This window comes from Parasteatoda tepidariorum, chromosome 2, assembly GCF_043381705.1.
Source record: "Parasteatoda tepidariorum isolate YZ-2023 chromosome 2, CAS_Ptep_4.0, whole genome shotgun sequence".
NCBI lineage: Eukaryota > Metazoa > Arthropoda > Arachnida > Araneae > Theridiidae > Parasteatoda > Parasteatoda tepidariorum.
Window position 1 is genome coordinate 70,739,613 of NC_092205.1, and position 12,123 is coordinate 70,751,735.

The 12,123-nt window shown below is 29.0% G+C and overlaps 1 protein-coding gene across 4 annotated transcripts in view; it reads left to right on the forward strand.

Moving 5' to 3' along the window:
* LOC107436425 (insulin-like growth factor 2 mRNA-binding protein 1) overlaps positions 1 to 11,859 on the forward strand; it is a 50,051-nt gene extending 38,192 nt beyond the window's left edge. For all 4 annotated transcript variants that reach the window (XM_016048154.3, XM_016048153.2, XM_016048152.3 and 1 more), the window contains exons 9-14: positions 1,721 to 1,837; positions 2,675 to 3,104; positions 4,262 to 4,348; positions 5,920 to 6,048; positions 8,363 to 8,476; positions 10,708 to 11,859. In XM_016048154.3, the coding sequence (XP_015903640.1) occupies positions 1,721 to 1,837; positions 2,675 to 3,104; positions 4,262 to 4,348; positions 5,920 to 6,048; positions 8,363 to 8,476; positions 10,708 to 10,818 (988 nt within the window). In that variant the 3' untranslated portion in view covers positions 10,819 to 11,859. The remainder of the gene's footprint in view (positions 1 to 1,720; positions 1,838 to 2,674; positions 3,105 to 4,261; positions 4,349 to 5,919; positions 6,049 to 8,362; positions 8,477 to 10,707) is intronic.
* Positions 11,860 to 12,123: the final 264 nt, after the last annotated feature.

Genomic DNA, 12,123 nt, shown 5'->3' on the forward strand with positions numbered 1-12,123 from the left:
AGTTTTAAACAATTTTTTATCAACTGATTATTTTTCTTGATATATTTGAATAAGTTTATTGATTAATAAATATAATTTATGGTATCTCAGCTAAATTCATGTTAATATTACAATAGGAAATGTATGAAATTATATAGATTACTGTGAAGGGGGATGTTGCTAAAAACATTGCTACAGTATCTGATATAAAATGGTTCAACATGTTCACATTACAGCTTAAAGCTGTTAATAAAGTAAATCTGGAACTAATAAACAAGGTTTTACTGTACGAATATGTGAAATTTATTAGTTTCCAGTGAATATCATCTAAATTCAAGCTATATTTTAAAACAAATGATAGTAAAAAGTATTATTGGAACAATAATTAGCAAAAAAATTCTCTATTTATTTGCTATATTTATCAGGGGTCTGTCCAAGCCAAATTTACTACCGCTTAGGGGTACCTTCACAAATTCAACTTTAGGAAAAACTGTAGTTTCACAAAATACTTTTTCCTAAAATTTTATTTTTGTGTCTCGCAAGAAGCAATAAATCCATATTTTTGTGTTGATTTTTTAAGATAATTTTTAATTTCCACAAGATAGGTACCTCTCAGAAAAACCTAGACTGACCCCTGTTTATTTAAAGTTAGAGAAAAATTCTTTCTAGTATAGCTGACAAAGGAGAAGCAGTAAATTAGATTAAATGCTTGTCTTTCATCTGATATGTGAATTTAATTTTTTTAATGTTCTAATGGTTATTATTAAAAAATTCTTCACTGATACATTTGTGGGGAACTATTAGAGATAACTCTTTAAGTATGCATGCATTTTTCAGTTAAATTTTATTGGGTTCCTTTTCTAGCATAATATCTTTCATTGAATGTAAACATTCAAATCCTTAAGGAAACACTGGCTTGCCAATAGAAACACAGATTAAAGATCTAATTACAATTAAATTTTAAGAAAGATTCTAAAAACATTTCAAAGGTTTAACTTCTTGGATTGATTGTGAATATATAACATTAATTGCTGCTAATTTAATACTGCTATAACACTGCTAATTTAAATTATGTTTGTCCAATAAACTCTTTAATTCTCCTGTTAACACGTTGACTGCCACTCGCATTTACAGTGAAATCTAATTCAGGCCACAAGTACTGCTATATGAAGCATATTCTACTAAGTACTCCCAATCTTTTAAAAATGAGTCTCAAGTGGTCACAAGAATAATATCTCGCTCCATTTGTTTCCATGGTATCATGTCTGTTTATTTGTGTTCGTTGTTTTGCATCTGTTTCTCATCTCACCACTTTACACGAACTTTACTGAATCTTTGAGTAAGGAGGAGTAAAACTTAAAAATCTTTACCCTAGTTCGTTGAAATTTTGAAAAGAAAAATGGAAATCTTATTTCTTAGTGAGTCAAATAGTAGTGAACAAGAGAGCTTTTACAAGGTTCGCAATTTTTTTTAATAAATAATTGTTGTATTACGTTTATAACAATTCAATAGTTTTGTCACTTCCTGTGAAATCTTTTTTCAAATGCATACAAATATCTTTCGCCAGTATTCAAATAAGCGTCATCCAAATTTGGGTGACGCGTCTCGGTTAGAAACTTTGCTGTCACACGAATATGCATGACGCAGCAGTCAACGTGTTAAACAAAATTGTCTTATTTGGATTTTTTTTTTAAAGTTTGAAGTTCCTCTTTTCCTTTTATAAATGAAGTATTTATTTTAGGGAAATACCATTAAAGATCTTAGCCCATAATAATCTTATTGGAAGGATAATTGGCAAGAATGGCAGCACCATTAAAAGAATCATGGAACAGACAGAAACAAAAGTTGCTGTATCTAGGTAAATTTACAGCTTTACTTTAATAATCAATATATTTCTATAATATTTAATATTTTATCTTTGTCTACAAACTGGAGATTCAAATTTATATTTCTTTTTCTATTATGCTACATATTTAGTTAACTTATTCTAGTGCCATAAATGTAAGCAAATTTGTTCTTCACTGTATTATTCAATATCTAAATATTGTGTAATATTAAAACTTCATCAATTTGTACCATTATAAGTTGCCTTTGTCAATGTAGAAATGGAACTTAGTCTAGTTTGCCAATAGAATTGTTAAAAAGTTATTGCATTTAACATTTATTTTAAATTGCCGGGCTCACACGGATCAGGGAGAACAGGGAAATCCTGTAATTGTCAGGGAAAGTTGCAATTTTCTTACAAAAACCTGGAAAATTCCTTCATTATTACTGGAAAAAACCAGTCTTAAAATTGTCAGTTATTGAGGTTCGAATTAAATAATTCTAACATCTAATACAATTATTTATTGTAAAAATTTTACATTTTAGACATACTGAAATGCTTCCATTCTCATATAATATTTATTTTACACAAAAGGTCTGATACTTGGCATAACAAATAAAAGAATCCAAATTTTCTGATGAAAAATTTCGTAGTATAGATAAAATGTGGTATGGATTTTCATTGAAATTTACCTGGAAAAGTCGGGGAATTTTTTTCTGAAATTGAGTGAATCCTTTTTCACTTTTACAATAGTGTATCTTCTAAAATTTCCAATAAAATTATTTAAATTGCCTATTTTTTGTGGGTAGGGACTCGTTAACTTATCGGTCAATGCTTAACCTGCCATAACATCATGAATTTTCTTTTTAGTAACATACATGACGTAAGCAGCTTTAACCTGGAACGTGTCATCACAGTTAAAGGAAAACTTGAGAACATGAGTAAATCCGAGCGGATGATAAGTTCGAAACTACGACAAAGTTACGAAAATGATCTTGCAGCTATGGCTTCCCAAACGTACATGTATCCTGGTGTTCATCCAATGGCTATGATGTCTACTACGTGTGCTCCAGGGATTGTGCCACCTCCTAGGGGAAGTCCTCCTGGTGGCTCCTATGGAATGTACGGACCTCCACCCTGTATGCCATTAGGGTATAATCAGAGTTCCTTGCCACCTTCATTTGATTTACAGAAAGAAACAGTCTATATATACGTACCCAGCACTGCTGTTGGAGCAATAATTGGAACTGGCGGAAGTACTATTAGAGACATGATTAGCTCTTCAGGAGCTAGCATAAAGGTACTATTATGAAACTAAAAATCTTTATTTAAGCACATCTTAAAACATATAGTAACTTAGTATTTGCACCAGTTTAATTTTCTTTTTTTCTTTAAAAGGAATGTACCAGATTTTTTTCCCATTAGTACGATCTTGAGGCTTAATTCCATAAATTTTATCAATTAATTTTATTTCCATTAATTTTCAAGTACAATTTATTGAACAAGAGTTAATTATTTTCATAATTTCTATATTTATCTACTAGTGATCTTCGTAACTAAACTAGAGCTAAGTTACAAAGAAATTTAGAATGGGCTTTTAATTGGCGGTTTGTATAATTCAAACTAGTTTTATAGCAAAAGTATTTTCAGCTATCTCCTAAGTATTGCTATCACCTGTTAACTTGTATCAAGACTAGTCAACTTATTTTAATTTCTCTCTACCGCAAATATCGAAGCTTTGTTTTTTTTTATAACTGATATAGTGGAATACTAATTAAACATTGCAATCTTTATTCAGAGCAGCGTACTCGGAAACTCTAGCTCCTCGTGTTATTTAAAGTGGAACTTAAATAATTTAATTAAAAAAAATCTTAGTTTCGTCATCAAATACTATACTTCTTGCTTTTGTTGCTAGGTGTTTTAAGTTTTCATATAGTGTGGTGGTCCAATCTTTTTAAATATTGTGTAAGAATTTCCAGCTAAATGCCAGACGTTAATTACAGTGCCCTTTCAATGGGCAACTTAAATTGCTCTAGTGTGTTGGCAATTCATGTAATTGTGAGGTGTCTGTGATGGTATTTAAGTCATTATTTTTCTTATTTTACTTGTTCCATGTTGGGAGCCTTGGACATCATATTACATTGCAAACACTCAGTCTTTTAACTAATATGAATCGTAAAATAAATTAAACTAGGTCAGCTAATATTAAAAAATCTTACTAATTTCGTCTTTTGCTGTCCTAATTTTTGCTCTTAAGATTCTTTTAAATATAAGTTTAAATTGCACAAAAAAAGAATATAGTTGAATAGTTTTAACACTTGGTCACTTCCAAAAAATATCTATTTTTAAAACTGCATAAATTTTTATTAGGGAAATTATTGATTTATACATTTTTAAATTGATAAGGGTGATATGATAATTACATTCTGTTTGTTTTGTAAATATTTATTCTCTTAGGTGATCCAACCAGGAAAGGATGAACCTTTAGAAAAACAGTCTGAAAGAAAAGTCTGTATAATTGGAACATCAGATTCTCAATGGAAGGTAATACTTGATATATTACGACCAATAATTGATTTTGTTTATGTCTAAGTTCGAAACAATTGAAAACATGTTGAAAAGTGAAGAAAATTAAATTCTGTTAAGTTGGAATTAAAATATGAAATGTACTTTTCTTTTTTGTACAGTAAAAAAAAAAAAAAATAGTGCAAAATATTATTATTGAAATAAGCAGTTTAAAGTATTTGAACTAAAGTAAATTTCCTGAATTAAATGTTGTGTATGATTGACAAAAACTAGGTTTAATTCTATTTTTCAACTTTTTTCTTACTATTGTACCATTGTTTAAATAGTGTAATATGATTTTCTTCAAACTTTCCTTTTTCCATTTTTTTCCCCTGCTGTGTTGCTTTTAATGCAGATCATTGACTAGTTAGTAACTGTAAATTTATTAATGCAAGGGCTGCATTATGTGCATCAATGTAAGGTTCAAATTATTTATATTTAACCAAACAGCTGTTTTAAAATCAGTTTTCAAAGAGTTTTGCAAATTGTTGATCATATGTGAGCACAAGATTAAACTAGAATTATTAAGGCTGAATGGAAATACCTAGTGTGTAAGAATTTTACTTACCATATTTTCCAGTGTTATGGGGCAATCTTATAAATATGTTACCAGTTTTTTTATTCAAATTGGTATAGTTTGTGTCTTAACTAACAATTGCTGTTCTGGTCTTGTTCTAATTCTAATAAATTCTTGTATGTTCTATCTGTTTGAAGAATTCAACTTAAGAATTAATTTTACTTTTTTTAATGGTACCTTACAGCGGGCATGAGGTTTGTCTAACAATTTGGCAATGGAATTTGGCTAATTGTCCAATCCAATTTGGATTGGACAATTAGCCAAATTTAACAGAATATAACAAATTGAATACTTTTTTTTTTTTTTTTTTTTGCAATTTCATGATCTCCAATTGTGAAAATCTAAAAAAAAGTGAGGGTTTTTTTTAAAATTTTATTTAAAGAAAAAATTTACATTGAATTATTACATTGGAGAACAATTACATTGAAGAATATACAATCAATTTATCTTCCCTCATCCCTTTAAGGCTGTTTTTGAAAGGATTTTTTCCAACATGAAGCAAAAATAGTTTTGTCAAAATAAAAATCATAGTTGGCTTTTTCATCTGGTGAAAAAAATTTGCAAAAATATTTCTACTTTTTTTTTATATATATGTATTATTCTCTTTAATCACGATTTGTGTATACAATTAAAGTTTTTTGAACTATGTACACTGAAAATTTTTTTTAATAATCTTAATGTTTTCTTTTTGGGCAAAATAGTTTTGTGGGCTTTTATTTTTCTATGATTCAAGTTGATAAGTATTTTCAGACTTTTTATTCCCACTTTTGTGTTTCATAAAGAATTTTTTTTTTCTTCTACTCAGCATCAGATTTTGAGAGAAAATTTGTCCAAATGTTTTGTTGGTGTGAAGTAAATTGACCAGAAAAAATTTCCTTTCCATTTAAAAAAATTTTAAACTTGCAACCAGAAACATTATTTTTAATTGCATTATTGACAACAACAAAAAATTGAGTTTTAACATTTATTTTAGGCCCAATTTATGATCTTCAAGAAAGTTGGCTTTGAAGGTTATCCTGGACCCCAAGAAGCTACTTTAAAAGTAGAAATGTTTGTACCCACAAATCAAGTTGGACGCATCATTGGCAAAGGTGGTCAAACTGTAAGTTTTTCTTTCTTTTTTTCCATTTATTTTAACTTAACTACAAATCTTAATGTTTTAAAATGTTAGTAAATAATGTAAACCTTTAAAACTAAATTCTAAATTGCCAATAAAATATTTTGTTCTAATAAGTTTAATTTTGTTTTAACTTATGTAAACCACTTACCTATTTAAACCTGATGTCAAAATTTAAATCTGTGGCTAATATTTTAAGAAGTCTGAATAAAAAAAAAATATAAATTTATGTATTAAATTAAAAATATTTTGCTTTGAGTTATTGATAAATTCCAAAAGTTCTGTTTCTTATTTCTGTCCTTTTCTAACTTCCCATATCTAGTAATCCTTAAATTGTGATTGGTTAAGAATATGTGATACACTAATTTAATAAACATCATGGTTTATAATTTGCCCACTGAAACTTCTTTGAACCTATAGTCTGTTCAACGAGAACTGATAGTGGAAGTAAACATAAGGGTTGCTGTTAGATCGCCAACGTTTGCCACTTCAACGGTTTCTTCGCTGAATTGGCGATTTCGTTTGAATCAACAGAGCTTTCGCTTTCATAGAAAAACGAAAGCGATATTCAGTTTTTGATACCTTAAAATTAGGTAAGAAAGTGCAAAATTAAAATATTTGCATGAATATATGTTTCTAATTATTTCAGCAAACACATAATTTTATTTTGAAAATAGTTAAAAGTATTCTTTTTAAAGTTAAAATTAAATTAGCTTTAATATATTTTGCATAAATATCTATGCAAAATATAACTTTTATAATTCCATCGTAAAAGTCGTATAGAATTGAAAGAATATGTTTAAAAAAATAATTTTTATTTTCATTATTACAATTTTTTTTTAAAATTTATTAAAAGTTGAATAATATTTAAAATAGTTTTATGTTTCACCGATTGATTTAAAAATACTCGTATATTTGAAGGAACTGCATTTATTTCTATTTTTAAACTGTTATCTTTATTTTTCTAAGGGAAGTATTACGAAAATAATTACACTAAAAGAAACTTGGAACTTTCTTATATGTCTCACAAAATCTTTAGTTAAGAAAAATATACCCACTTATAAAAAAAAAAAAGCAGTTTGTAAGCTTCGATTCAATAGGTTTTTGAAAATGGAATGAAGTATCAAAATTATTTAATTTTAAGTAGCATTTGAATTTTTGTAATTAATTAATAACTGTACTGAAAACAAAAATAATTATATTAAACTACGCAGAAAAGAACAAAATTTTAAGAATTACTGTATTAAGAATGAAATCAATTATGGATAATAACGAATCATTATATCATTAAAAAGTAAAAATAAAATTAGGTAGATTTTTGATGTTTGAAGCCTAATTTTTTTAACAGGGAATAAAATGTTGTTCTTTTAAAGTTTGGTAATTCAGAATTATTATTCACAGCTTTGAGAACTTTGTTTTTTGTCGGAATTCCGTTACGGCGGAAAAAATCATGAACTTTTCTTCTTACAGCATTTTTGTAGAAATCGTCAATGTCATCCAAAAAAGTTTTACGAAATTTAGTCGTCTTCAGTGAATGTAATATACCATCCCTTTTATATTCTTTAATAATTCTGAAAACAGAAGCTGTGCTAACTCCCGATGCAGAAGCCGCATCATGATTGGAACATCTGGTTTTTAATGCACTTCTGTTTTATAAATGTTCAATATTATTTCCATCTCAGTTTCCTGCCGTTTTATAGGAGGACTTAAAAGCATCACTTTATTTTCCATATTGCTCATGAAACACCTGCAAAAAGACCACGGCGAAACAAACAACCCTTTAAGATAGTGTTTCCCAAAGTGTGGTACGCGTACCCCCATGGGTACGGGAGCAGTTTAGTGGGGGTATGCGTTCTTATGAGAAATATCTTGTAACAAACAAAAATTTCAAAAAAGTTTATTTAAAAGCAAAGCTAGCCATGAAAATTTACGATTACGTATTTTTCTGTTGAATATTTTTTGCAGAGTTAACAGTTAAAAATTAGTAGTGTCAACAGCTAGTTGTGATTTTTAACTTTTGTTTATAGTAAAAAATACATTCATTTTTTTATTAATGGTACACAGCGATACAGAAAATTTAGAAAGGGGTACACAAAAGACACAAGTTTGGGAAACACTGCTCTAAGAAATAAAAGTTTTTGCTGACTGATAGGCGCTATTTGTCATTATTCCGGCACCAAATAGCACTCCGCTTTGTTTACTTTCACTATCAGTTCTCGTTGAACAGACTATAGTTAACCATTCTTCAGTTGTGCTATTGTAAAGTAATTGCTATTTAAAGGTTTATTGTGTTTTGTAGGTAAGAGATTTGCAGCGAGTAACACATGCTCTTATAAAATTCCCTGAAGATGCTAGAACCCAAGAATCTGATGAGACATCCGTCCACATTATTGGTGATTTTTATTGCACACAAGTGAGTCTTTAATTATATTTGATGCATATTGATTGAATTACAGAGTAAAGTTACAAGGGATGTCTACACATTTTTTGGATCTTTAGTTTGGTTTCTTAAACTGTATGGGGGGGGGACTTTTAACTACTTGAAGAGGTTCAATAGAAACTTAGCTGGGCATTATGGGATTTTTTTTTTAAATTATTTATTAGAGCATGCATTTTTACTGAAAAAGAACAGAATAGTGTTTGAGTCTAAATCAATCAGAGCAAATTTGTCATTGCTCCCCTAATTTTTTTAAGGCAATATTGTTATGGATTCTTGTGCCACCGCACAGAAATTGATGGCAAGCCTGTTGATCAAGTCATAAACTAAATGCAAATATCTAGTCATTTTTATTATTGAATATTTTTTTCAATTAGGTCTAAAGTTGTCACTGTGTATGTTGCTGTAGTGTAATAACAAATGTGTATGTAGGCTTATTTAAAGTATCGTATAACCCTGTGTAGAAGTCTGCTTCCTGAAATCCTGCTTCATTGAAATGTCGCAAATAGCCTTCATCCACCAATTTTTTTATTATAAAGAATCTTAAAATACGGTAGAATATTACCCAAACCTTTTTTATACAAACATTTCTGTTAGCCTAAGTAGATTTCAGTTTTTTTTCTCCTTTACATAAGCCTTAAATAAGTTTTCTCAATTTAATTTGAACAACATTGTCATAATTCAGCTGTACAAAATAAGCAGTGTATACTAAACTTCCTAAAAATGTTCATTTTATGTGAGCAACAAGCTTTTTGTTGTTTGAAAAAGTTGGTTGGGATTTTGCTAAAGAATGCTCTTAGATTTCATTGCCGAAAATTTAATTGTTACTAGTTTGTTTAGTTATGTGCAAGAAAATTTAACATTATGGTGCAAATAGAATCAGGAAGGGGGAATCCTACAGTATTTGCAAAGGAGTATAATTCTAATCAACTTTTCAAAGTTAAGTGCTGCTTTGTACAAACAAATGATTCCTTCAAAAAAAGGAGCATGTAAGTATTGTCTACGGCAATAGTTCAAAATATCTTCATATTTTATAAGTCATTGTTTTAATTTATATCTAATGTAGATTTGTTACTAATTACTACAAATAATAAAGATTCTGTTTTAAAATTGTCTGGTCACTAAGACTTGTCTTGATTCTGAAAAGGAAAGATGGGCATACATTTAAGAGACAGCTGTAGTTCGTTCACCAGGAGTTGGCACTTGACTCCGCCTTCATCCCATAGTATCCTACTATACGATTTCGCTATTTTTTGGGAGAAGGATATGAACAATGTTGGGTTTTCTTTTTTCAATCGTATGACAAAAATATTTATTTCGCAATCTTTATGCACATTTTTTACATAAATTTGATATTTCTCTTTTGAGTGAATAGTTTATCCTTTTTGAGACATTTTGCTGAGGTAACAGCAGTTTTTAAATTTAAAATATATTTAATTAGCTAGAGTAACATAAAGTATAATAGCAGAGGATAAAGCGAAGTAAGTGACTGAAAAATAAATCACTGTTTGCGTTTGGCTCGCATTAATGGTTGTCTCAATTTGAAGCTCGGAGACGTTCCTCCACTTACTCCCACGGTGATATGAACTCTTCGGCCAAGGAGGTGGACAAGGCTGATTGTGCTCCAGAAAAAATTCGGGCTTCCAGATTTTTCGCTAACAGTGATCCGGAAGTTTCCGGAGATCGAAGGTCCAGATGTTTCAAACAAATCATTGGTCGCAGAAATTTCCGAAAATCACATTTTCAAAGGTGGAACTTAAAAACACAATTTATTTTATTTGTTTGTAAGGGAGAGCCAGATAATTTACAAACTTATATTCATGGTTAATATTCATTTTTTTTCCATCAGCAAATAGTTATTATGATTGTTAACTCAAGAAAGAAAGATATATTTGTAAACTTTAATTACTTCTCCAGGTCATCATAGGTATGTGTAAATGGTATAGGAATGTGTAAAATTTGAAATATATTTTAAGTAAACCAAGAAATATTTAGAAAAAGGAAGAAAAAAACTTGCTTAAATTTATTTCTAATTTTTCAATTCAAACTGTTTTTTTTTTAATCCCAAAAATGTTCCGGAATTTTGAATTGGGCTCACAATCACCCCTGGGTGGAGCAAAGTGCCAACTCTTGGTGAGCGAACTATATGCCACTTATTAGAATTTTTTCTTTCCTTTGTTGTAATTCTTGCTTTCTTTTTTTCTTAGGCTGCCCAGCGGCAGATAAGAGCTCTTGTATACAAGAGCAATGGTTTTCAACCACAACAGCAACCACGACGACGAATGTCTCAACCTACACTACAAACTGTAACTAAATAAATTTAAAAAACTGTACAAAACCTCTGTACCTATCTCTGTGATGCTTACAATGTTGTATTATACATTTAAATTGACTTTCCAAAAATGACAGAAAAATTAACATAATGATTATTCTATTTATCACAAATAATTTTTAAAAAAAAAAATCTGCAGAGTTTAATTGTGCAGAGGTATTTGTAGGAGTTTTGCGAACAAATCAACTGAGATGTTATTAAAAGTTATATAAATGCCAATATTTAGTTAGTACAAAACTTTTAAGAAAAAAAAGACCACTGTTTCTGTGGCTGCTTGTTTCCTTTCTTTATTTGTAAATGAAATATATTTATGAAAAGTTTATTTTTGATAACTTGTTGGAGGAACACTTCCGTTAAATTTTATTGTGGATTTTTTTATGCATGTGATAAAGGCGGTCCAAAGAATTTAAAAAATAAGTTTCTCCTTCAAGAATAACGATCTATCTCTATGGTCAGTGCAATTGTTATAAAACTATGCAATATTGGACATAAAATGAAAAAGTAATTTTGAGCTTGGTGCTCTATTTGGAATCCTATTCTAGTCTGTGCTACATTTTGCTAGCTGGTGCTGGATTCCAATATTTTTATTTATAAATTTTCGAGCGTTAAGTTTATTTTCTACCTCATTGAACATAAAACGTGCTAGTCGCTGTATTTCTTTTGCCCTTCTTGAATTTGTTGTAATATGTATTGTTATGACACAAAATTGTTTGGAAAAATGGCCAGAAAAATTGTGCAATGTTGAGTTTCAGTTTATAGCATTATGTCATTGTATACTCTGGAATTTTTAATTATGGTTTTGAGACTAAAAATAAAGATGTGGCTCATCTGTTTTGTTTAATTACCTTGAAATTGTCTAAATTTCTTCTAAAGATATCGCAATAAACATATACAAATAAAATGCTTCTCAATGGATATGTGAAACTTCTAAAGGTTTATTGTATTCAAGTACAAATAAATGCATTTTCAAATCAAATATTTTTGCCAAACTGCCATTTAACAAAAAATAAACTTTTTTCAATTCTTATATGTGTGATTTCTTTGTGTAAATTTTTATAATTTCTAAGTATAGAAAGATAGAATTGGTGGCTTTTTTTAATTATTTAGAAAATGGTAGTTATATTTTAAACTAAGGGATTACATTGTTTGTTGAGCTTGCAAAACCTAACTTTATATGGATTACTGATTGTTCTCTCTTTAACATAAAATTCAAAAGTTATACAATTTGTAAAAGGATTAATTCTTGTAAATTTTGGGAGCATATAAAAATTAAAAATAAATTTACCACAGT